Here is a 27,581-nt window from a genome sequence, read left to right on the forward strand (position 1 = left end):
AACTTCTTCTGTAAGAGGCTCCTCTGTCCTCCACTCGTCACCTGTATTAATGGCACCTGTTTGAACTCGTTATCAATATAAAAGACACCTGTCCACAACCTCAAACAGTCACACTCCAAACTCCACTATGGCCAAGACCAAAGAGCTGTCAAAGGACACCAGAAACAAAATTGTAGACCTGCACCAGGCTGGGAAGACTGAATCTGCAATAGGTAAGCAGCTTGGTGTGAAGAAATCAACTGTGGGAGCAATTATTAGAAAATGGAAGACATACAAGACCACTGATAATCTCCCTCGATCTGGGGCTCCACACAAGATCTCACCCCGTGGGGTCAAAATGATCACAAGAACGGTGAGTAAAAATCCCAGAACAACACGGGGGGACCTAGTGAATGACCTGCAGAGAGCTGGGACCAAAGTAACAAAGGCTACCATCAGTAACACACTACGCCACCAGGGACTCAAATCCTGCAGTGCCAGACGTGTCCCCCTGCTTAAGCCAGTACACGTGCAGGCCCGTCTGAAGTTTGCTAGAGAGCATTTGAATGATCCAGAAGAGGATTGGGAGAATGGTCAGAAAAAAAAAAACTCTACTCGTCGTGTTTGGAGGAGAAAGAATGCTGAGTTGCATCCAAAGAACACCATACCTACTGTAAAGCATGGGGGTGGAAACATCATGCTTTGGGGCTGTTTTTCTGCAATGGGACCAAGACGACTGATCCATGTAAAGGAAATAATGAATGGGGCCATGTATCGTCAGGTTTTGAGTGAAAACCTCCTTCCATCAGCAAGGGTATTGAAGATGAAACGTGGCTGGGTCTTTCAGCATGACAATGATCCCAAACACACCGCCCGGGTAACGAAGGAGTGGCTTTGTAAGAAGCATTTCAAGGTCCTGGAGTGGCCTAGCCAGTCTCCAGATCTCAACCCCTTAGAAAATCTTTGGAGGGAGTTGAAAGTCCGTGTGGCCCAGCGACAGCCCCAAAACATCACTGCTCTAGAGGAGATCTGCATGGAGGAATGGGCCAAAATACCAGCAACAGTGTGTGAAAACCTTGTGAAGACTTACAGAAAATGTTTGTTATATACCCTTTGTTGGCAATGACAGAGGTCAAAGTATTGAGATGAACTTTTGTTATTGACCAAATACTTTTTTTCCCACCATAATCTGCAAATAAATTCTTCAAAAATCAGACAATGTGATTTCTGGAATTTTTTTTCTCATTTTGTCTCTCATAGTTGAGGTGTACCTATGATGAAAATTACAGGCCTCTCTCATCTTTTTAAGTGGGAGAACTTGCACAATTGGTGGCTGACTAAATACTTTTTTGCCCCACTGTACATATACATTAAATACAGATTTAAGATTATTCACAAAAGGAAGGTGCAGAATAATGAAAAATAATTTTTGAGGTAAGGTAGTTGTACTCACTACTCATGGCGCCAGCAAGACAGGGTGTTGCACGTCGATTAGCATGTGCAAGTAAGAATGTCACTGTACATGTGACCCTATAAATCCAGCTTTCCCATTTCTTGATCTAACGCCCCCTGCTGGACGTGTCCAGAAACGTAATGACATTTGACAATTTGAATTTTAAGTAGTGATAAACAAACTCAATTGTGCTCACCTTGAGTTCGGAGATATCACAGGAGTGTTTGCGAATATCGCCAAACTCGTTGAAATGCATTGAAGTCAGTGGGGAGGGACTAACTGAAGTAGATCTGACTGAATTATGAGGGGTGGGTTAATTTTTAAACTGTTACTGAGGGCTAGGGAAATGTCAGCCAACTATACTGGGCCAATTATGGGCAAAAAAAAAAAAGGTGTGTGGCAGCAGTGCCAACCACTGCACCACCGTGCCTCTGTGACACCAAAGAAGAAAGAACGCAGTCAGAGAAGTGCACTCATAGATTTCATCAAAACAAAGCGGAAATGCTGAAATTGTAGTCAGAAGTCAGAAAAAATGCGAAGGTCTTTTAAGGGCAGAAAATTCAAAGTGTGGCGTGTCACAATTGAAGCAGTGCACTGCCTTGTTCTGTCTTTTGAAGTTGCGCTGAAGGCTGTCCAAACTGTGCTGATGCTTTGCACTTTTTCTTCTATCAAAAAGATACAAATGTCTTGTAAATATTAATAAATCTTTTGTCATCGTTGTTATTATTTCACAGTCTTCTGTGTTTTTGGGATCAAGCTCCTTCAGTGTTTGGTTTTTATATCTCCACGTGGCTAATTGTACACACACAGATCATGTGCCTCTTTCTCTTATACAGACGTGGAGCTCGAAGATCGACCTTCACTTTTACTGACCAGCAGAGAGAACTTGTTATTTATGCTGTATATGTTTCATAAAAATAACATTTTGAGAACCTGCAGTACTTGCTTATCTGTTCTACCACTAACTAATCCCAGAGAGTCCACAATGCAAATGATCAGCGTTATACACTCGTATGGCGTTCCCATCCAAAGTTGGCCGTTACAGCCCTGGGGGATGTCACACTGGTCTTGCAAAGCATTATGGGACACTGGGGGGGGGGGGAACTTCACTTAAACTGGCCGAATTATCAGTAAATAATTCAGCAAACATGGGCGAACTCGGCCAATTCACTGCAAAAAATGCTTTGGTGAACTTCGCTTGTCAAAGGTTTGCTTTATAAAAGGTAAATGTGGAGATCAGGGAGATGAACAGGCGTGGTTGGAACTGCTCACTCCTTCCAGATGAAGGACCTGCAAAGCTGGGCATACTTTATAAATGGCACAGCTCTGAAACAAGCAGATGCCTCCGGCAGTAGGGTGGGGTTGGTAGGGGGCTTTTGTGTGTGTGTGTGAGTGAGTGTGTTGTGTGATGCGCCCGGTGACTAAATGATTAAGTCCGCTTTGCTATCTTTAGTTTAAAAACAAACGTTTTAAGATGGACTCTTTTACACAGCAGTATTTGTGTCTATGCAGGGGTGGCATATACCAGCATGTGCCCCAGATTCTTTTCACCTGCCACTCCCCATCTTTTACACACAATGTATTTATAAATGCAGAATGTTTTAGAGCAGTGGAGACAAGATTTATGTGGGTACAGACAATTTTGGAGCTGGTGACAGCAGCCTTGGGTATAGCCCACTAAAGAACAGTCAAAGCCGTCTTCTGACATTTTTGGGCCAGGCTGCTTTTCATGTTTTAGATTATGTAAAGGGAGACTGCAAATCTTCTAAACTGAAGTGTAATACATCATCCTAGTTAACTCCTTTAAAAAATAAGCCGTATTTGCTCCATAAAACTAACAATACAAAAGGCTCAGTGCAGGACTGCTTACTGTAATAAGAATCGCACTCTGCCTCTCGCTCCACTTTAAAGCTTTTCTCTACTGCCCCACCATCATCATCTTCAGTAACAGTCAACTCAATGAAAAGCAGGGCACTCTGGCCTCATGGTGTACCTCCAAGCGACTTATTTGTGAGTATAACGACAAAAGCCGACCTTTTCAGTACTGAATGAACACAATGCCAGCTGTGCTCTGTGCTGTGCATACGGCCCCCTCCAAAAGTACTGGAACAACGGGGACAATTCATTTGTTTTATACACTCAGTTTGAGATCAAAATACGAATGAGACGAGAGTTCAAAATTTCAGCTCTTCTTTCCAGGTACTGACATCCAGATTTGTTAAACTACACAGAAGATAGCTCCTTTTGCAGCAAACCACTCAACTTTTAGAAGAGCAATTACTATAGGAACACGTGACAGGTAGGGCTTTCCTGTTAGATTAACCTCCATGGCGTTAGCCCCAAGACCCTCTCAGGCTCACAATTCTATGTAAAAATGGTTACCCCAGCGTTAAGCGTTTAGCACAGCGTTAAGCCCAAGTGACACGCGGGACTGTTGTCTGCTGCCATCTACTGGATAAAATAACATGCTGCAAAAAAATAATGAATATTTCTTTGCACATTGCCACTCTAAGGTAACCATCAATATTCACGACTGGGGCAAAGCCTTTAACCAGAACACAATGGCGTGCCAACGAGAAGCTGTAAAACCAGTTTTAGGACAAACTGAAAGTGAAGCATTAGTTTCATCAGGCGACAGCGTGGAATAGTGTGAATTGGGCATCAGATATCGACACGGGTAGTGACACTGATGCATATGGCGCTGTACGACCAAACTACCATAATATGCTTGTGAACTTGAGTCGAGTTAAGCTGCAGAGGGGTGAAGTATCCATGTGGCAAAGAGATTGTGATCAAGTGGAAGGACAGGAAAGCCGTTAGCCTCCCAAGCTCAGTTCACAATGCAGCAACCGTCAATGTTTGTCTCACAGGAAATGTGGAAGACACTAAGCCTTGTGCTGAGGTATCCTATAATAATAGAAATGGGCAAACCAACATAAAGTCTAGAGAGCTGTCTATAGAAAGAAAAGCCAGCCATTGTCAAGCTGAGAAGAGAGGGAAGATCAATCAGGGGCACTGCACAAACACTGGGCATAGCCAAGACAACCATCTGGGATATCGCTCTATTATAATAAAAAAAAATGTTGGGTTGTGACATGATTTTCTCGGAGACACGTTAACGTCCCGCAAGACAAGGCAGTGGGGTGGCACGGTGGTGCAGTGGTAGCGCTGCTGCCTCGCAGTAAGGAGACCTGGGTTTGCTTCTCAGGTTCTCCCCGTGTCTGCGTGGGTTTCCTCCCACAGTCCAAAGACATGCAAGTTAGGTGCATTGGCGATCCTAAATTGGCCCTAGTGTGTGCTTGGTGTGTGTGTGTGTGTGTGTCCTGCGGTGGTCTGGCACCCTGCCCAGGATTGGTTCCTGCCTTGTGCCCTGTGTTGGCTGGGATTGGCTCCAGCAGACCCCCATGACCCTGTGTTCGGATTCAGCGGGTTGGAAAATGGATGGATGATATGAAAATAACAATCGCTTTAAATTGTATATCCGGTTAACTAAACCCGGGGGTGGGCGAGCAACCCCCTAGTGCTGAAAATGAAAGAACCCAGTGGTGTACTGAGCAACAGACATCAAACAGGTCAGCCATGGAAAACAAGCAGCAGCTGATAACAGAAACATTGTGAGGGCTGAGAAGAAAAACAGACGGTGATTTCACCAACAACCTCCAAAGGGCAGAAAGGGAAGGCATCACAATCCACCATTCTAAGAAGACTCAAGGAGAGCAGAAACAGAGAGGCCAAACCACAAGATGCAAGCCACTCATCAGTAGTAAGAAGTGAAAGTTCTGCAACAAAGTTTTATGGACTGAGGAGACCAAATCAAACACTACCAAAGCAATGGAAACACCAAAGCGTGGAATATGACATGATCTATACTCATCTGTCATGCGCGGTGGAGGTTGTGCAATGGCTTGGGCTTACATGGCTGTGCCTTGAACAGACTCGCTCATCTTTATCGATGATGTAACCCATGATGGTTGCAACAGAATGAATGCAGAAGGCTACAGAAACGTATTGTCTGACAATTTATAGAGCAGCACATCCAAACTAATCTGGCGGATGAGGAGACAGCAGATTTAAGGAAATGGCATTGGGCCTTGTGACCATGTTAATCGAGAAACCTGCCTGAGATCTTAACCTTGTTTTAATGGAATTATTTGTTGATTAGTTTTATTCTCCACTTGACCCTTTTGGATGGATGTATTTATTAATGGACCATCTGAAGAACTTTGTACTGGACTTCTGAGCACTTTGTTAATAAACTTGTTGACTGTGTGTGTCCTCATTTGCCTGGCTCATCCTAGGGTATGTATTGGTTGTTTCGGGTTCAAGAGGCACCCAGGAGCAAAGTGGGGAGCGTGGAGCCAACCTGAGTCACCACAGGGGAACTTCATCATGCAGCAAGATAATCATCCCTACAACACTCTGACAACTCAACAAGGGGGGTCTTTATACATTTTTAATTGTTCACTATATTTAACTGTGTTTAGATTTCTGCATACTTTATTTTGAGGTTTTAGACTGGCATTAACTGAGCTTAAACTCGAGACTGATGGGGGGGAAAAATAACAAAACAAACGACAATTGAAAGGCTGCAGTAACGGCCTAGAAAAGCAGAACAAATGTGACGAGGATGAGTCGCAGGCTCCATGTAGTTATTGCAAGCAAGTAACCAAAAAAGAAGTGTTACTGAATTCAAGACAATCTGTTCCTATACTTTTACCCACCTAAAAAATCGGGCGGTCTTATACAAAAAAGTGCTAACATATTGTTCAACACGTCTAGATGTCAATACCAAGAAATAAAAGCTGAAATCCTGAACTCTCGGCTCGTACTCATCATTGGATCTCAAACTCAAATGTCTTCAGTGGCATTGCTGTTGCAGCAGTTTTGGAGGAGACTGCACTTTAGAGTGACATAACGGCGATGTGCACTCCCTCCAGCTACATTCACCTGTAAACACACAAATGGCCAGGCCTGGCACCACCATTAAGGCGAATTAGGCATTCACCTACACTGCAGATCATATGGGGTGGGGCTTCCATACCCAGCTGCATGGGTTGGCTACCAAACAGTCAGCTGGCGCACTAATTGGCGTAGGGCACAAAATAACCCAGCACTGGCATTGTGGAAGGCTATACATGATAGAAGACATTTTTCTTTTTCTCATTTCCTTACTACTGGCTTCTCCAATTACCTGTTCAAGTGTCATCAGCAGAAGGTTTACAGTCCATCATCAGTCATACAAAGGCTGAGCACTCGGTAGGTGTGACAAGAGCACTGGAGCAGAGCAGACACCATCACATTTTGTTCAACGCCCTGCACTGGATGCTAGTGAGACCAGCTATGTTATATGGGTTGGAGACGGTGGCACTGGAGACACAGCTGGAGGTGGCAGAGTTAAAGATGCTAAGATTTGCATTGGGTGTGACGAGGATGGACAGGATTACAAATGAGGACATTAGAGGGTCAGCTCAGGTGGGACGGTTGGGAGACAAAGTCAGAGAGGTGAGATTGTGTTGGTTTGGACATGTGCAGAGGAGAGCTGAGGGGTATATTGGGAGAAGGATTCTAAGGATAGAGCTGCCAGGGAAGAGAAAAGAGGAAGGCCTAAGAGAAGGTTTATGGATGTGGTGAGAGAGGACATGCAGGTGATGGGTGTGGCAGAACAAGATGGAGAGGACAGGAAGATATGGAAGAAGATGATCCACAGTGGTGACCCCTAATGGGAACAGCCGAAAGAAGAAGAAGATAAGTAGCCTTCCGCCAAATATTTTAAAACGTATTCAGCTGTTAGAAGGTCTGCAAAGAGCATTTGTTTTATAATCACGAGATTGTGCTTTACGTGGACACTGAAAGGACTTCCCCGCAGTAGACCCCTGAACACACACACAGTACGTGACCTGGAGAGCTGTGAGAAGGAAGAAACCTTTAAAGGTATTTAGTAAAAGTACATTAAAAAGATACCACTGCACAGTTCAAGTTTTTGTTTTATTTTCCATGCAAAAATAAATAAATAAAAATCTTGGCACATAATTCATAAACAGTATAACGGTGCTTTCTTACAAGACTTCACACACACACACACGCTTACTCACATACACACACACACACACAAGACTGAAGCAACCAAGCCAGTGTATCTACATGTAACACACACGCCACCAGGAGTTAGGAAATCTCCCAGGAACATTTTGACACGGCCGTTAGCTGCAGCCCATTGAAGGCTGACATACTGAAGGAGATTTTAAGCAACGACGGTGAGCAAAATGTGGAAGAAGTGCAAAAAAAGGGTAAAAACAGAGAGGGGAGCACAGCATTGGAGACGGGGCATCTTGACAGTTTATACAGACAAAACAACTGACACCTCGGAAGACAAAGAGTCCATACAGCTACTACATCTGCAGAGGAAAGACATTACAGAGACAGCAGAAGGAAGGCTGCACTTTGAAGGTACAGTACAGAGCACATTACATGGAAATGGCAGAGGGCACAGACTTGGGCATTTCTAAACCAGGGTATAAAAGAAAATGGATTCATTCTGCTTGTGGACATCTCCATTCCAGCTGTTTTTTGGCCTCCTCACCTTATGTCATAAATGAATATTAACTATTGTATTTTCAGATCAAGGGGGGGCAGCTACAGTACATAGTAGTTCTGTTTCAGACATGGGGAGGTTGGTGAGCAGACAAAGATGGAACACAGATAATTGCATATTCATTATTGCAGCTTTAAATCTTCACGGTAATTTAGTTCTTGTCGCCTTTCCCTTGTATACCCTGGTCAGGCGTGCACATTCTAGTACAGGATGCCTGAACACATTCAACAGTTAAATTCAGTGTCAGCCACTAAGACAAGAACTGAAAACCGTAAGGAATTCCCAGCATGCATTAGGTGTGTTGCTAGCAAGAGAGTGAGAGGTGCTCCAGTCCATCGGAGGCACAGCAAGCTGCAAGGAAGGATCATCATTACCACTTTGTAGAGTCTGCCGTCCTCCGGCCAGCACTCCGCTGGGCAGCATCCCGGTTGGAGTCAAGCCTTTCAGCGTCAGCACGCTTTCACTCTCCTCTCTGCGCACAACGACAACACAGGGCAACTGTTAAACAACAAAACCAAACACAGGACAACAGTGCACTGCTTTGTTCCTCTAACGCACAGAAAGACCAATTTATAAACTGGTTAGTGCCAAGTATTTGTGTTTTGGCTTCACGGTAATGAACCTCTAATAATGCAACTTTCAAATTTCATTGTAACTGTATAATAATAATAATTCTTTGCATTTATATAGCGCTTTTCTCCCTACTCAAAGCGCTCAAGCTTAACAAACACTGATGGGCCAAAGCATTACCTGCCTAATATGCTGTTGTTGCTCCATGTGCTACCAAAACAGCTTCAACAAGACTTCTGAAGGTGTCCTGTGGTATACGGCACCAGGACGTTAGCAGCACATCTTCCAACTTATGTGAACTGCCACCACGGATTGGGCCTGTTGTTCCAACACATCCTACAGATGCTTAACTCTTCATCACGTTTTTCAAACTATTCCCGAACACTTTGTGCACAGTGGCAGGACACACTATCCTACTGAAAGATGCCACTTCCATTGGGGAATATGGTTGCCATGAGGGGGTGTACCTGGTCTGCAGCAATGTTTAGGTAGAGGCTACATGTCAAATGAATGCCCAACCAAATGCCCAGGCCAAGAACACTGCCAAAGCATCACAATACCTTCATCAGTTTGTCTTCTTCTCACAGTACATCCTGGTGCCAGGTTAATGACACACACGTACCCAGGCACATGATGCAACAGAAAACAGGATTAATCAAACTAGGTGACCTTCCTTCACCTGATCCAAAGGTTTAGGTTTAGGTTTCTTTATTTAGTCATGTTTACACAGGAAAACATGAAATTTGCCTTCTCAGTTGCATCTAATAACAGGTAACAGACAGAATGAAATAAAACAGACAAATAGAAATAAGAAAGGTTAAGGTAAGGCAGTTAGATAAAACATATTTACATATTTAGGTTCAGTTCCAATGTGCCCTCGTAGGTACTTTCGACAGTGGACGTGAGCTAGCATGGACGCTCTGAGTGGCCTGTGCCTATGCAGTCCCATACACAACATGGTTCGAGGCTCTGTTTGTTGTGACACATTACTTCCAGAGCCATCATTAACTTACTGTGGCAAAATGTGCCACAGTAGCCCTTCCTTTGTTTGTACCAGATGGCATAACCTTTCGAATCAATGAGTCGTGGCCACCCAACAACCTGCCAATATTTTGGGTTTTTTTCCCCTCCTGAGACCACTTGCCACAGCGGACTGTCCGCACTCCACAAGCCTTGCTGTGACTTTGATAAGGACTTATGGCCAGATGACTAAGTCACTCAGGTCATACCACCTGCCCAGATCGTATTCACTGAAAACATCCTCCATAAGTACCGAATGTCTGCTTAATGCCCAATCTATCCCTGACCTTGACGTGCGCTGCTTTTAGGAGACTGTTGACACCATTCACTTCATATGGGAGGGCTCAGAATGTTTTGGCTCATCAGTGTGTGTATTCCATCGATCAAATTACCTTTCATTTCAGACCAGCATGAGTAACACTTTTCTACCAAGAGAAACACAAATACATACTTGTAGTCACAGTATCCTACTCACAGGTAACCACTTACAAAAATCCACTACAAGAAATACATCTCATATACGGGTAAGGTGTTAATAATATTGAAAGCATTGGATACCTTGGCCAAAAAAAGTAAAAAAACTATCTGTGTGAAGTGGTTCAATAAGTAAAAATAAAATCATTTGGACCACCATAAAATTACCAGAAAAAAAAAATCATTAATGATATCTGAAGTTCTAAAGGAGGTCAACCAGCAAGTAAGGACAAGAGGCATGCAAGTTTATCCCATGAAGTCCTGATTATGTCCATACAATAATGGGGACGGGGGTGCTACTTGAAGTCCCAATCAAGTTGAACTATGGTGGGATTTTTAAAGATTGGGAGTAAAGATGAAATTTACTTCTGGTATGGAAATTCATGAAATGTTTGTATCGTACCAACATCAATTTTGAGCTTTTTTGTACTTTCTAGTACTGCACAACCTTACTTTGATCACAATGAATGTCATTATAACTACCAAACTTATTGTACCATCAGAATAACCACAACACATGGCTGATAGCTAAACAAAATGTCTTCTATAATTATATATATTAAAAAACAGAAAGATGGACTTGGACCTAAAGCAGGTCAACACTAAACATCTTTCTTCTTGTGTGAATGGCAAAAATTTTGCTGAAAGCCATGATGCATCTTGCAAAATGTTTGAGCGAAGTTGAACAATGAGTTTTGCTGCAAATTCAATTTCACATGAATTGTTTCACTCATCACTAGTAATGAGGAGCAGGTGGGAACAACTAGTGGGCAGCTGTCACTTTGAAAGCACTTCTGTGTACTGGTAAAGGTATGGGAAAATAGAGTTAAGACCTCAGTAGCTGAGGAACTCATTAGCGGACACCAGTGGTAAGAAATGTTGAAGAAAGATGCCTTGCCATGCAGTGTTACCAGAAGCTTCTTCAGATCAAACTAAGCAGTAATGGTAAGCCAAAAAAAAAAGGCTTCAGCAGCGGCCAAAGTGAAAGCCCGTGTGTAAGGTGGAGATTGATGAGGCCATGGAGAATGACTCCGGGTCAGCCTTGAAAACCATCTGATAACTAAAAAGGTAGGCAGGATATTGTAAATGCTGTTCTGGGCACAGGTGGGGAAATGCTGAGAGCTGAACAGAGTACTCCGAACAACTCTTAAACGATGTCAGAAAATGTCTTCAGCTGTGTGTCTGAGTAAACAGCCCTGTGATGGTAAGGTCACATAGGTGGTTGAACTCCGACTAGAAACCATAAAAGTGCTGGATGTTGTGGAGGTGTATTGGCTAACATGCCACTTCAGTGTTGCATGGAAGACTAAGGCAGTGCTGGAGTGGTGGTGCCCTGTTTTTACAAATTTGGACAAGAGGGTGAGTCCCAATTAGTAGGGCAGGCAATGTGACATAGTGGTAGGCTTTGGACTTTAAATCCTGCTACTGACACTGTGTGACCATGAGCAAGACGTTTCACCTGCCTGTATTCCAATTGAAAAAGAAAAAAACAAATGTAACCAATTGCATCTCAGATGTCATCATCCAAGGCAACTTGTAACAACAGCCAAATAAGAAGTCTATGCCAGGGTATTGACACTTGCTGTCGCACAGATATATTAAGGAGTCATGAGAATTTGGCCAAACCCATCAACACGTGCTTTGTGGATCTGGAAATGCTTATGACTATGCAACCACGTCAACTTGTGGTAGGGGTTTCAACAGTATGGGGGTTCAGGGGCTGCTGCCGTATGCCATTTATTTCTGTGATTTGTGCAGACAGATCATTGTCCAAATACTGTGAGTGGATTCAATTTCACTAAGGGTGCCTCTCTTGTCTCATTTCCAGCTCATGATCTTCATGGGCAGGATATCACACTGCAGCCAAGGAATGGAGAGCATGCAGTCTGGGAAACGAAGGATTAGATCACCACTATTTGTAGATAATGTTGTCTCTTGGGCTTATCAGACTGTGACCTCTGGTATCTACTGGTTCACAGCTTAGTCTTGTTCACAAGTGAAGAACAAGGTAATAATAGTTTGGCTGAATAATGAATTGGTGTAGCAGCACCAGTTTCACAGACTTTGTAACAGACTGTGGAAGTCAAGCAGCATCTAAGTCCTGAGAAAAAGCGTTCTACCCCCAAATCAATTTACATTGTAACCCTCAAATATGGTCATGAGCTCTGGGTAGTGACTGAAAGAACAACAGTGTGAGTACAAACAGCCAAATAAAGGTTCCTGTGCAGACTTTCAGTGACAGGGTGTAGTGCTTGGGAATTACAACAGGACCTCACATGAGAATTGCTGCTTATCTGGATTGACAGAATATACAGTAGCTACAGTGCTTTGGGTATGTTGTTTGAATGCTCCCTTGGTGCCTTGTACAGAAGGCATTCAAGACATTGCCTACTGGTAGAAGACTCAGAAAAGACTATATGGATTATACATCTCAACTGGTGGGGGAGTGGCTGGGACTTTTCCCAAAATGCCTTGGAAGAAGTTGCTGAGGTTCATCTAAGCTTAGTGTGTTACCATCGCAACTCTCATGAGGATAAGCGGAGTGAAAGCAGGTGAATATAAGGAAGTGACATCTTCTGTCCAAATAAATAGTCAGTCATGACTGTTATACTAGGGTTTCCGTTTCACATACACAAAACATTTCTGTAAACAGTACAAGTATTTTTTCTAGTATTAAAATATGAAAGCCTGTGTTTTTGACCCAAACTAGAATCTCTCAATTATCTTCAGATATTACAGCAGCAACTTCAAGGTCCTTCTGTGACTTCAGATGGTCACAACAGACAACATTTTCACTCAAATATGCAGATCTTAAAAGGCAAACCAAAATAGTTAGGCAGGCACAGACTTATTTACCTGAGAACGGAGAAGACACGGGCCATCTTTCCAATCGCTCTGATTTTGTTCCTAATAATTTCCTTTCTGGCAGCAGCTTTACCTACTTGTAAAGAGACAACAGTGAGTCAAAGCTGAGCAGTGATAATCAGCAGGTGTCAGAAAGAAAGCACACATTGGGACTTGTCTCAATGGAACATGTTGATCATTCCACACATGCTCAGTGCCCAACAGGACTTGGTAAAGTAAGGCCGCATTAATTCACAACAGTAGAGTGTGTTAGAATCCACAACTGTACAAAGGACAAAGGCACTGCACTCCTACTGTCTTTATAAAATGTGGTGGGAAATGAGCTAGCCTTGCATTTTTTAATTAATAAAGCAAAAGCTTTCTAGGGCTTTGGATTGCATCCTAAATGCATCATGGAGGGAGGAGGGAAATTTTGCAAACTGATGTGTGTATTTAACATCACATTTCAGACTGTACCCCCATACTCTATTTGATATTATAATACCCTGCTTACAGAAACTGAACTTTGTCATGTATTTGTGTTACTCAGCTGTGCAATTAATCTTAGTTCAGATTGAGAACTGTTTTTCAGAAAATAAAATCTGCCCTTCAGAAAGCTACCGGTCTTCCTTAACCTTGGAGTTCACCACAACTCCTCTCCATGCAAAAGTACAATACACGTTGCTTTTAATTTTAAGAACAGCTCTGCTTCATTTGGGAAACTTACTAAGACAATAATGGGCCTGTCTTATAGTGCCATTGGTTAATCTGATGTACCAGAAGTTCTACGTAACTTAAGAATTACTTTTACGTATAAAATATATATTTTTTTTTATAGATATATATATAGATATATATATATATATATATATATATATATATATTTTTTAAACCAAGAACTAATACTGTTAGGTTGTTGGAGGTGTGTGCTCTTCAACATGCTATATACAATTGCCCATGAGTGAAACATTCCTGCTGGAGATGAATTTATTATTTTCATTGTGACTGACTTGAGTTTGTTGATGGTTATTGCAAAATACAATTATACAGTAAACTGAATGCTTATGAATTGAATCAGTAGGAATAATAGGAATTTTGGGTATGTATTATTATCATTATTAGATGTTTAACATTTTCCTTTGTCAAAGTCATTAAGTCAAGCATTCCTTTTTGTTTTTCATCAGTTTTATGTTCAAGCTTCTTTATTTTTTGTGATTTTTTTTTTTTTTTTTTTTAAATATGCATTTACACTAAAAGCCATAGCCAGACAGTAAAGGCCTCACACTGAATTATGTTTTGGTTTAACTTAATGCAAACAGCAATGACATTTACAGGCTGCACATTTGCACAGCCCATGCAATAAAGAGAACGTTTTTAGTTTTGGGATTGTTTTCTCCAAGTAAATGTACTGTAGTGGGCAGAGAAAAGGAGCCATAGGTGTCTCAGATGTAGACAACCAAGGGAAGAACTTTTTATGAAGGAGTGAGGCTTAAAACAGGAGAGAAGTAAGGATTGTTCAGAAGTGAAATGAAATATCATCAACTACATACGGTGTCCAGCTCTTCTCCCAAAGGCCGTGGAGTACCCACCCATTAACTGAGCTACGCCAGCATTTAAACTGTTGCTCCAGGCTTGTCTTGAACTTGGAGGACAACACATCCCCCTCTACTTCTTCCTGTATCCCTCTTCTTTTTGCTTCTGGCAATGCAACACTTAAGGTCACAGCCACAAAACATACCACCCGCGTTTATTGACCTGACCAAATCTTCCATGAGCTTCACCGACTTTTCCTCCTTCCATTTCACAGCTTACTCTAAATGCTAAACACGACCCCATCTCTTTTTCCTGTCCAGAACTCGTCCCCTTCTTCACTTATCCATCTACCCTATTGTTCATTGTGAGAATTGTGCACCCTGCCAATCGTTACTGTTGGTGGGCTTCATCTGCATAAACCAGCAAATAGGGTCAGCTAAATTTTTAATGAAATTTTTATACAATTAATCAAAGCATTTTTTTTAAATAGTTGGGGATAGAGTTTTTTTTTTTTGTTGGAGTGGTTGTTTTACCCAAAAATGCAGATATATTAAAATGTCCTCTCTTAGCAGATGCATACTGCCATAGATATACAATCCTGCCAAATTTCAGTTTTTAAATTAAAATAATAATTCTTAACATTGATATTAATTTATAAGGCACTTTTCTAATTACTCGGACTGCTTTACATAAGAGTGTGGTGAACCACTTCATCCGCCATCAATGTTTAGTACTCGCCTAGATGATGCGATGGTAGCCATTTTGCACCAGTACGCTCACCAAACATTAACTATTAGGTGATGAAGGGATGCGAGAGAGAGCCAGATAGGAACAGGGGATGATTACAGGGCCAGAATGAGTAGGCCATTGTGAGCAATTTAGACAGGACATTTGAGTACACCCTACTGTTTATGAATGATGTCCACTGACCTTTGATAAGTACAGATAGTCAGGAGCTTGGTTTTACATGTCATTCGAAGAACGGCACCATTTGTACAGCACAGTGTCCCCATCACTGCACTGGAAAATTGGGATCCACACACAGACCACAGGGTAAGCACACCCTACTGGCCTCTCCAGCAGCAACCCAAGCTTTTCCTAGATGGTCTCCCATCCAAGTACTTCCTGGGCCTGACCATGTTTGGCTTCAGGTGGATTACCGCTAAAATTTCTCAAAGCACTTGCTTTAGAATGGGTGTGACATGACATTAGATATGTTACAGTTTGGGCAACTACAGCAACAGGAAGGAAGTATCCTGCTCTTTTTAAGCTCATATCATTCTAGCACTCAGGGCACTTGGTGTAAACATCCAGATTTACATCAAGTACAATGTGTACCCTCCTCGTGTTCTTTTTAAAAAAAATCTTATTCTGTTATGCTTGTATAAATGTAGTAAGAAAAAATGAGGCTGGAAGTTGGGAGAGAAGGGGTGTTTTGATCTGGAGTGCTAGTGTCAAAGAGAATCTAAAGGCCCATTAACTCCTGGGATTTCTTACATATTTTAGTGTTAATGGGCACATTAAAAACTTTGCTTGTTGTCAATACAAAATGCAACACTAAATCAGCATTGTTCAGCGGAAATGCTTTTGGAATTTCTGTTAATTCATCTAACACCCTGAGAAAGGTTAGAAACTCCAAAGGTTACAAAAATATTCTGCCTCAGTAGACTGAGGCTACTACACTGTGGATTTACACTGGTCACAGATAACTGTGTCTTGGTAATTTGGTGTGCAGAAAAAACACTAAATCGTTCATTTTTGGTAATAGTTACAAAAACTTTAACTTGGGTTAATTAAATTAATATAAGCATATCACCTTGTGAAATGAAATGAAAATAAAAGCTGGGGAATCCCAAGAGTGCAGTGCTGGGTGATAAAGATTTTCATTTCAAGCAAACTGTGGTTAGTCTACTCTTGTAACTGAACTAAACATTATTTGCATACGTGCATTCCAAGCAGTGTGGCAGTGTAAGTTTAGCTTTTCCTAGAAATATTAAAAGATCATAAACTGTATAGTATTTTCTAGCACTTATTTGTTCTGCATCACTCACCTTTGTCTAAATTGGTCCAAAAATAGTCAAGTTTCTGGTGAGCAGAGGGAGAAACAAATAACTATACTTGCTTTAAATTGGACCAGTGTTTTCTAATCAGACATTTTGCTCAGTACTTTAAAACACAAATATCAGGGTAAATTGTAAGTGCTTGTATTTAATAGGAAAGTAAAATTTACACTGTTGTAGATGCAAGATACTGAAAGAGACAAAAGGCAGCACAAGAGCTTGTTTTGTTTAAGAGACAACTAGCAATGAAAACTGTTGGGATGGGTTTTTGTCTTCACCCCCCTAAAATATTCATAAACTCTATGCTAAATAAATATTTAGACCACATATGCTGTATACATAAATATTCCATCACACACAAATGTGCATGCTGCCACACTACATACACATTACATGAAAGGGATTGTGGAAGGACATGTGGCTAAAAAGGTACAAAATGGTTTATGTTGCAGACTACCTGTCACTACAGACATTTCATGGAGTTAAAGTGGAACTGACAAACACGCCTTTTACTCGTGTTCCTCAAGCTAGTCTGCATCACTTTTCCTCAGAGAACATATTGTTATAGTTTCTAAAAAAAAATGTATTCACCCTATTAAGAGTTTTTATATTTCACTATACAACAATCTTTTTCTGTTTTATACTTGCTATTAACTTCGACCACATAGTGGAAATCTTCTGTTGGGTCAGTGTCACAAAAGTCAAATTCAATGTGGTATAACAATAAAAACACAGTCTCCATGAAGGGGGAATACTTTTATAGGCACTTACACTCACATCAAGCAGACTAGACCAAAATTTGAAGTGGCTCAAAAATCATTTTTGTTTCATGATCCCATGCTCACCAGAAACCAGACAGCTGGATTCCATTGAAATGACAAATACAATGCAATGGCCATGTTAATAGAGACAATTAAAAATATTAACAGAGTTTGACTCAAGAGATCTTCCCTTAAATATGTCCAGCACATTTATAACAAAGATGTACTTTGAAATAAAATGTATGGCTATATGAAAGCCTTCAGAATGCAGTACCAGTTTTGTCAGGATTAGACCAGTTACACCAGCAGATCACCACAGGTGCCATTCTTCCTCCTGTAACTTATGCAACTATAGTCTGCTTTTAATTCGGTTTATTAGCTTTTGAGCATCACACAATATAGTAGGAGTTAGAATATTAAACATTAACATTTAGCAAGTAGGCAGGAAAAAAATGAAATCGAGTTTGGAACTTTAAATAATTAGTCAAGCTTAAATTATTGTGAAGGGAATATAAAACATGCAGAAAGAGGGAACAGAATTTGGGCTCATAAAAAAAAGAATTCAAAAGTAAATGTAAATAAAGCATTTTACTGTGTTTATCCCCTTCAAGGTAATTATCATAACATGCTTAAAATAAATTTACCTTGCCTACATATTTTGGCCTTTTTTGGCTATAGTACAAGAAATTTAACCCAAACCCCCACAGTTGCTATAACGGACACCTTTGATCTTTTTTTATTTCCACACAGACATTGCAAACTTTAAGAATTTTGAAGTTACATGTCAGTTTCACTAATTGCCAGCCTGATTGCCAAATGTTTAAACACAGTTCCCCTGCATGTAATGAAAAGACAACAACCAAAATTATAAACTGATGACGCCTTCCAAGGTAATGTTTACTACTGCGTGATGCCACTGCTGATGTACATTGCCTGGATGCTGTCATCATTTCAGAGGTCATCACCATAAATTTATATGTTAAGAGCATCAAGGCATGAAATCTCACATTTAATAGTTTACAATTAGATTTGGTTTTCCTTAAGTAGTGCATTAGATTTTCCTTATGGTAGACAACTTAATATTAATCATTAAAAAAAGACACAAATCCCCCAGTTTAATTAAAAAAAAAAAATCATCTTTGCGCTCTCAACATACAAAAAGAATATTACATTCTTATTTAATTAAAAAAAGAAAGTAGTACTGAAACATATCACATGAAACAATAAAACGTATATTCATACATTAGAGTATATCAAAAATTATACCCATAACCTTAGTTTTTGATTTGTAAGATCTTCAAATAAGTAAAATGCTGCTTATTGCACAACATTAAGCAGTAAGTTTACATAAATCATAGGACAGACACCTACATGCTTGTATTAGGTTATTTGAACATGTTTTTATTTATAAGCATTGTATTTTGTATATTTATTCATTGGCAATTTATAAGATGTTTGTTCATTCCATCATTTATTCATTCTCAAACCAGCTTAATCCATTTGAGGGTTGCTGGGAGTCAGAGAGTATCCCAGCAGCCCTGGGTGCAAGGAAAACAACCCTGGACAGGACATCAGCCAATTTAAAGCTGTCTATTTAAAAATATTAAAAATAAGAAAGAAAAAACATTTGCCAACTTGTACTTTATTAAGCCACTCTCAGCGATTACAATTAATCGCTCTGGCAGTGACATTAAAGGCAAGAAAATAGACACCAATAGGCTGTATATGTGCTTGCAATCGGGAGAAAAAATGGATGGGAAAAGTGGCTTTGAAAAAAGCATGGTGGGGTGAGCCTGTCATACAGGGAAGGAGCACAGGCAGTACTTAGAATGGGATACTTCCCCAAAAAAATCATGTCAGTTAAGGTTGTGTGTTGGGAAAAGGGGTCAAGGATAAAAAACTACTTGTGTAGAACAGACGGAGAAGTTAGTCAACTAATAGTTTAGTGCTTCAGGTGTCCTCACCAAGGCACAGCAGAAGGTACAACTCATTGTATCTTGTCAAGACCGGAGTATGGCAGCCAGTGCTGTGAGTTGTCAAAAAAAAAAAAAAAAGAAAGGAGTTGCAACTTCAATGTGCAGAGAACTACAAACATCAGGGGCCTCATGCATAACGCCGTGTGTAGAATTCACACTATAACATGACGTAAGCACAAAAGCAGAAATGTGCTTACACACCAAAAAATCCAGATGCATAAATCTGTGTGTTCGCCAGCTTCCACATTCTTCTGCTACATAAATCCCAGTCAGTGTGAAAAGTGACACATGTGCACGCGCCTGCTGTCCCGCCCGTCTCCTCCCAGAATTACGCCTCTTTGAATATGCAAATCAATATAAATAGCCCTTAAGCTCAGCGTTCTGTGAAAAGGCAATGGCAAAAGCACGGGGGGAAATAGAAGAATTTCAGCGAACAGTGGTATAAACAACAAAAGGAAGTTGATCGAGTGACAGAGTGTCGGAGAAACTCGAAAGCTCAAGTTGACAAAGTAGTACAGTGCCCGAAATAATAAAAAGAAGTTGTCAGATATCAAAGTCGCTGTGAAAAGGCGAGTTGTAGCCCACCATCTGAGTGTCATAAGATAGCTTATTAGGGTACAGAGAAAAGAATAAAAAATAGGGACACAGTGGGGAAAAAAGCACGAAATGTCAACTTTAATCTCGAAATTTCCACTTTAATGACAAAATAAACTACGGAATTAAAGTAAAACATCATAAACTTCATCTTAAAATCGTTTACTAGTTTCTCAAATCCCTTTGTAACTAAAGTAGGACGTTAAATGCTTTGTTTTGTATTTGATCTATGTGCTTTATGTGTGTGAATCACTACGTGCTTCTGGGCTTTCTCTTCCTCCAACAGGACACAGAATCCATTACATTTGTAATATTACTGCTCTCTGAATAATTAAAATACTGAGATGTTTACATTATATCATTTTCATGATGATAGGAGTTAAATCATGTTATTAAACATGGGAACATGGTGGTGCAGTAATTGCTCCTGCCTCATGCGAGATGCTTGCTTTGACGTGCGCAACCTTCAATGAAATAATTTGTTGCAGCAGTACTGTCTGTTTCAAACGTACTAACCTCCAATTCCTGTCCTTCATTTTCTTACTCCAAATACCCAATCGCCACACAATCAGCTCTGTAATAGACGTTAAGCTATCCGTAAGCTTAGAACGCCGATTCTTCAAAACTTTTAAGGAACATAGTAGTACATGTTTAATTATTCTATCCATCTATCCTTCCAGTGTCACGCCAGTCCCAGCAAGCATACAGCGCAAGGCAGGAACAATCCGTGAACGGAGCGCTAGCGCTGTGGAACCGTGTCCTGGCATGTTTAATTATTAACAATATAGATTATTTAAATGAAGTTTTATCTGTATAATATAATAAACACATTTTGCTGCATTTCATCTTAAAAATGATATCGTCATCATATGTAAATACGCCCTTTATAAAATAGCTCAGGTTGTGCAATATTATAACTGTAGTGCAAGTTTATAGTGAGGTAATTGTACTTACAAGTACAAACAGTTTAGTGGAAGAACGTGGAAGTTTGCGTAGGCACAGCTTTATGCATCTGGATTTTTCTGTGCGTACGAACATCCCTGCTTTTGTGCTTACGCCATGTTATAGTGTGAGTTCTACGCACGGCGTTATACATGATGCCACCATCCAAAACTAACCATACCTGCAGTAAAGCATAGAGGTGGTAGCATCCTGTTGTGGGGATGTTTCTCTGCAGCAGGGTCTGGGGCACTTGACAGGGTAGAAGTAAAAATGAATAGGGGAAAATACCATCAAATTCTTTGAAGAAAACCTGCTGCCCTCTGCCAGAAAGTTGAAGATGGGAAGAAGGTTCACCTTTCAACAAGGCAACGACCCAAAACACACAGCAAAATTGTCCACACAGTTAATGAAGGACAAGAAAAGTGTGAACATTCTTGTGTGGTCTTGTCAGAGCCCAGACTTAAACCCCATTGAAAATCTATGGAATGTTTTGAAGTTTGCAGTCCATCAACAGACACCATCCAATTTGGCTGAGATTCAACAGTCCTGTAAAGACGAGTGGGCACAGTCTAGATGTGCAAGGTTGGTACAGAAGTATCCCAACAGATTCAAGGCTAGAATTAAAGACAAAAGTGTTTCTACAAAGTACCGACATGGTATTGATATTTTACTATTTATTATTACTATCCCAAACTGTTGCTTATATAACTTTGACTAGGATGTTATAGGTTGCATTGTGTAAATAAAGCTGCAAAAAATCTATATTTTTGCATGTGTTTTCATTTTAGACTGTAAAGCAACAAAATGTGAGTATTTTCAAAAGGGGGTGAATCTTTTCTATACCCACTGTACCATTACAAAGGTGCATTTATTTGTTATAGTTGCTTTTTTTTTCTCTCTGCTTTTTATTGGTAAGATACGTTTGAGATATGATCTCATTCTCAACACTATAGTGCTGGATGGTAAAGCACAGCTTGTACTGAAGACAAGCAAAGATGTGATTCTAAACTATCTTGCACCAAATATATTTGCTGAAATAGTAGTGCACCTCTTCAAAACCATACTTGGTGTGTGAGAATAAGCATAAAAGTAAGCATACAGCAGTAAGTTTTATTTATGGCCTCAAGAGAATCTCAGCTCGTACAGTTTTACTTTATCTGCACTAAACTGTACTGTATGTTGTATTTCTTTCATTTTTGTTCACATTAGTGTTGGGGATGTCCACAGAAAGTGTTTGTGAACTGAGACCTGAGCAGAAAGTTAGTATTGGATTGTTCAGTTTACAAGGGATGGCTGGATTAATCTCTAACAACATCAGCAACGCGCTATCAGCACATGCACCCAGCCTCCCTCTCTCTTTCCCTGTAATTTACAATTTACCCTTGAACATCACAAAAGTAAGTTAAAATAAATAAGCACACACATGCAGACAAAGAATTAAAGACACCAAGACATGCGTTTAATCTTCTCATTCATTTCTTCCATTGCTATTACACACTGTAGCACTTCTAGCACTGGTGTCAGAATAATTCTCTGTAATTTACATTTTTTACTTTGGTTTTATGTTCCTATTTTTAAATGTATGAATGACTATTAAAACAATCAAACAAAAAAGCAAAAGTAACAAAGAAAAAATCATAAAATTCTGAATGCAGTGCTGCTTTACCAGCAACTGCATAGTACCCAAAAGACACAGCACAATGAGTAAAATGATCTAAAGTTACGGGTAGAATGTTAAAAGGTAAGAAATGACCTTAAAATAACATGCAAATGAGGTACAGGAGAGAAAAAAAATGAATCAAAGCAACTACTTCATGCAGATTTTTCCCCACATAAAATTGGAGAAGAACAAAAATAAAGTCAGCACAAAATGTTATGCTACATTTGAAATAGAGTAGAAAATAAACATGCAGAGAAACACAGTAGTCCAGAAATACGGCTTTTAATCCATTAACTTAACTGTACATAAAGAAACAGATGTGGGCTAAACTGTACGTTTTCACACATTGTTGCTCCCACATTAGGTTTCTGTTTGTCAAGTCTTATCTAAAAACATAGCAGTTTTGTCTGGGCTGTACCTTTTCGACTGCCATAAATGAGTTGCTCTTCAGACGAAGAATCCAGAAAAAACAAACGTAATAATGAAAAGAACAAGTGAGTGAATGCATAAACAAGATGAGAAAGAATTTCATTATCTACATCATAAATGAAAAAAAGAGTAGGGATTAGAAGGAAATGAAAGGAAAAAGGTTAAAAATCAAGCTGCAACACGGAAAATATTAGTTCAGCAAAACCAGAGCTATGTGAATGGAACACACTGATGAGTGCACAACAGCGATGACTCCTCTAAAATTCCTCCTTTAATGCAATTCTTCAATGACCCTGCTTTCACCTTAGTCTCCACAGAGGAATGCACCATGTCCCATGTATTCTGCTTCTATTCTATGAGATTTCTGAGCTCAGGACTGTGAAGTAGGTGAGCAAGTGCTGACACTTACCATCACTTAAGGTACACTTAAAGGAATACTCTACCCAAACTGTTACTCAACATGAATTATTTTTATAGATGACTGGAAAAAGTTTTTAATCGCATGTTTTCATGGAGAACAGAGATTATAAAGATCCTGAGGAGTTTGAATGAAGACCCAAATTGAGCAGCAGCAAACAATATCATAATGAACATGAGAAAATATTGAATTATTTGTGTTGTATAAATTAAATGATAGGCGTCTACTCATGTGCTCACAAAGTCTCAAACGTGCATTTTTACTGAAATACTGTTAAGTTTATCATTTATGGAAAAACCTCTCATGCATGACAATGAAGTACACTCAAGAGAGGTGGAGTTTTTTAAATGAAGACCTCCCGTCTCCCATCCTCATTAATTAATGTTCTTCAGTTTGAGAGTTATTGAGTAGTGGGAGCACTGGGTAATGAGCAAAAATCTTTGGCCAAAAATTCAAAAAAATGGAGATGCTTTTAAAAAAATAGTGAACTGAAAAGTTTCTAAATTTTATAAAATGCACTATAAAAAGCAGGAAAAAGTATTTGAAATGACTGATGTGTCTACCCATTGTTTTTAAAATTGTATCAGTTCCCTTAGATATACTGTTACACTTTATTTTATTTTTTTAAAATAATATATGTTACTTTCCTTAATGAAATAAAGAATGTTTCTAACATCCATTTTTTTTGGTTAACACACATTAATATATACCACAGTATCTAACAGTTACATATTTTTGTAGCTTGTACAGTATATTCTCCTTCTTCTGATAATATAGTATACACACTTTCAAAGGGTGCAGGATGAAAACAGTTTAGTACTTCAGTATATAATAGTGGAATACACTCAAGGAAGGCCGTAATTTTATTGTGGAAAAAAATTATGCAAAAATATTTATGAGGAGGATTGGGGAACTGAGGCCTAGTGACTTAGTTCTTCAACTTTAAACTGCACATACTTTATTAAATCACTACCCTCAACTCACTAACCTAATTAAGCAGACTGTTGTGCTAAACCGTATTAGAACATTAGAACACTCTAGACGAGAACAGGCCATTCGGCCCAACAAAGCTCGCCAGTACTATCCACTTATTTCTTCCAAGAAAACATCAAGTCGAGTTTTGAAAGACCCTAACGTCTTACTGTCTACCACACTACTTGGTAGCTTATTCCAAGTTTCTATCGTTCTTTGTGTAAAGAAAAACTTCCTAATGTTTGTGCGAAATTTACCCTTAACAAGTTTCCAACTGTGTCCCCGTGTTCTTGATGAACTCATTTTAAAATAACAGTCTCGATCCACTGCACTAATTCCCTTCATAATTTTAAACACTTCAATCATGTCAACTCTTAATCTTCTTTTGCTTAAACTGTAAAGGCTCAGCTCTTTTAATCTTTCCTCATAATTCAACCCCTGTAGCCCTGGAATCAGCCTAGTCGCTCTTCTCTGGACCTTTTCTAGCGCTGCTATGTCCTTTTTGTAGCCTGGAGACCAAAACTGCACACAGTACTCAAGTTGAGGCCTCACCAGTGCATTATAAAGGTTGAGCATAACCTCCTTGGACTCCACACATCGTGCTATATATCCTAACATTCTGTTAGCCTTCTTAATGGCTTCTGAACACTGTCAGGAAGTCGATAGCTTAGAGTCCACTATGACTCCTAAATCCTTCTCATAAGGTGTACTCTCGATTTTCCGACCGCCCGTTGTGTATTCAAACCTAACATTTTTACTTACAATGTGTAATACTTTACATATATATAAATATTATTTTATTATATATATATATATATATATATATATATATATATATATATATATATATATATATATATATATATATATATATAATATTTTTATATAAAAATAAGTCAGGCTGTTAAATAAGAATGACATTTCCATGACATAATACAAGTAAATGAAGACACAAGTGCTATATTGTTTAAATAAGGCTGATTAGTGAGTCTAAACTGACCCTCTGTAAGTAAGTATGGGTGTGTAAAAACACCCTGCGCTCTAGTGATGTCCTGCCCTGCTTGGCTCCTATTGCTGTTGGAAAGGACACCAACTGTCTGCATCTCTGGATTTAGAAGAGAAGTTGGAAGGACTCCATGTTCTGATGTTATCCGTCAACTATGTGGGAACCATGACATCAATATACAGTAGAAGAATACATCTTCAGAGTAAAGAAAAAAACACTAATTTATGGATAAAATTTTCAAGTATCTATTTTTTAATTATTTTTTTCCTTTCTTTTGAGTTTTTATATAAGCAGTCAAAAAACAAGACAGCCTTTGGTCACTCATACATCACGCAATGTGCAAAAGTGCAAACTAAAGTGTTGTCCAAAATTCAAATTCATAACTCACAAGAGTTAGCAAAAGAATGACACATTAGGTCAAGTACTGAAAAACAAAATTGTCACTCAGCACCTGCTCAGTCAAGGGCACCTGCAGAGAGTGGTAAAACTGACACACAGTTACTGTACCTTCTGTTCAGGACATGCATATCACACTTCCCTGTGGAAAGGCAAACTGTATAACTTAAGATCTGAGCCATCCTGCAGACTCCTGTTTCTCCCTACTTTGTTCTGGCAAAGGTACTGGAGCATTATCACTTGTGACCCTAAATTCAAAGACAGTTTATATCCTTAGGTGAAAAGGCTATTCACAGCATACCTCATGTGTACATCCTATATGGATATTGCATTTAACGTGTACTGTGCCATTCATTGCCAGTTTTTATTGTGCTACTGTCACAAGCCTGTAATTGTACTGTATATACATGACAATAAACTTGTGTTTGAACATGATCAATTATATGTAGGTGAAAACTACATTTTCACACATATAAATAAATTAATCACTGGCTATAAAAGTTTTTATGGTGAACCAACAAAAAATTAGTTCTAATCAATGTTAAAAAGCACATATAGCACAGTAAACGTGTACACTTGGGCTTAAATGTAATAAGTGTCCGAAAGATCTGATGAACTGCAATTAGGCCTTGGAAAACTGTCACTAGTAACACACAACAGAATCAATGCTTAAATGAGCTTATTTAATATGGTCTATTTATGTTTAAAAGATGTCCTTTTTCACACTGCCGAGCTGCTGTTATAGCTTATATTTGTACTTATCTTCCAGTAAACAATTATAAGTATGAAAATATGCAATAGAAATTTTTTCAGCATTGGAATATTAGTATGTTCTTACCGTCTAATTGGTCTTCCCCTTCTGTCATTAATTCATCATCTGAACAGATGCTAAGAACATTTACCAGCATCTCTGTAACTATAAAAACACAGGCAGTTAATTCTCATGTGCAGAAAAGACCAAGCTGTATAGTAAATGGACCTACTAAATAGGCTTAATGAACACTTTCAGCAGTTCCTCAGTCAGCAAAAAAGTTAAGCTTATCAAAAAATCTTATTAAGCATATAGAATAGAGGCTTCCAAGTGTATCAGTAGACTAAGAGAAGTCCTAAAAGATCATGCTTCTGAACACTTCCACTTTCAGATTTCAGAAACCATTAATCAAGGCCAAGTGAATGGCAAAATTAACTGTAAGCACTGTGTAATAATTCGAAACACTTTCTAATAAAATCTTTACCACTTGTATTTCCTCTCGTTCCCCATGAACTGAAATAAGTAATGTTAAAAAGTGCAAATCATAAATATGTAAAATCATGAACCAAACTAAGGTATCATGACATATCAGTGAAGTGTTCACCAAAAATGATTTTGAATTCTACAATCTACAAGGAAAACAGAACATCTTTTTATCTGAACTTGAAACCTCCTCCTGCATTACTGAAAACTAAAGCTCCGTAATGAGACTGTAGAAGAAGAAGTATGACTAAAGAAATACATTATAATAGGATGTCACAGATACAAACACCTTGATTCAAAGCAAGGCACACAAAAACACACTAATACTGTTTCCCAGAGTTTATAAGGAAATATATGTACAGTGGAACCTCGGGTCACGACCGTAATTCGTTCCAAAACTTTGGTCGCGACCCAAAGTAATTTCCCCCATAGGATTGTATGTAAATACAATTAATCCGTTCCAGACCGTACAAGCTGTATGTAAATATATATTTTTTAAAGATTTTTAAGCACAAACATAGTTCATTATACCATAGAATGCACTATGTAATAGTAAACTAAATGTTTACTTACTTCTTCTGTAATGTTTACTTCTTCTGCTTGAGCTCTCTCTCTCTTTCGCTTGCGCTCTCTCTCTCTCGCTGCACAGAGAATGCACAGGGAGAGAC

General features: G+C 39.3%; 1 protein-coding gene across 12 annotated transcripts in view; it reads right to left on the reverse strand.

The window, feature by feature from the left end:
* LOC114647309 (serine/threonine-protein phosphatase 2B catalytic subunit beta isoform) overlaps window positions 1-27,581 on the reverse strand; it is a 112,362-nt gene that overhangs the window by 6,201 nt on the left and 78,580 nt on the right. For 3 of the 12 annotated variants that reach the window (XM_028795991.2, XM_028795995.2, XM_028795998.2), the window contains 4 exons: window positions 26,518-26,595; window positions 22,877-22,903; window positions 12,945-13,029; window positions 8,399-8,496 (listed from right to left, as the gene is read on the reverse strand). In XM_028795991.2, the coding sequence (XP_028651824.1) occupies window positions 8,399-8,496; window positions 12,945-13,029; window positions 22,877-22,903; window positions 26,518-26,595 (288 nt within the window). Of the gene's footprint in view, window positions 1-8,398; window positions 8,523-12,944; window positions 13,030-22,876; window positions 22,904-25,790; window positions 25,928-26,517; window positions 26,596-27,581 lie in introns of those variants that run through there. The other 9 variants (XR_007934187.1, XR_007934188.1, XM_028795994.2 and 6 more) reach the window with 6 other exon arrangements.

Source organism: Erpetoichthys calabaricus, chromosome 2 (assembly GCF_900747795.2).
Source record: "Erpetoichthys calabaricus chromosome 2, fErpCal1.3, whole genome shotgun sequence".
Classification (NCBI taxonomy): domain Eukaryota; kingdom Metazoa; phylum Chordata; class Cladistia; order Polypteriformes; family Polypteridae; genus Erpetoichthys; species Erpetoichthys calabaricus.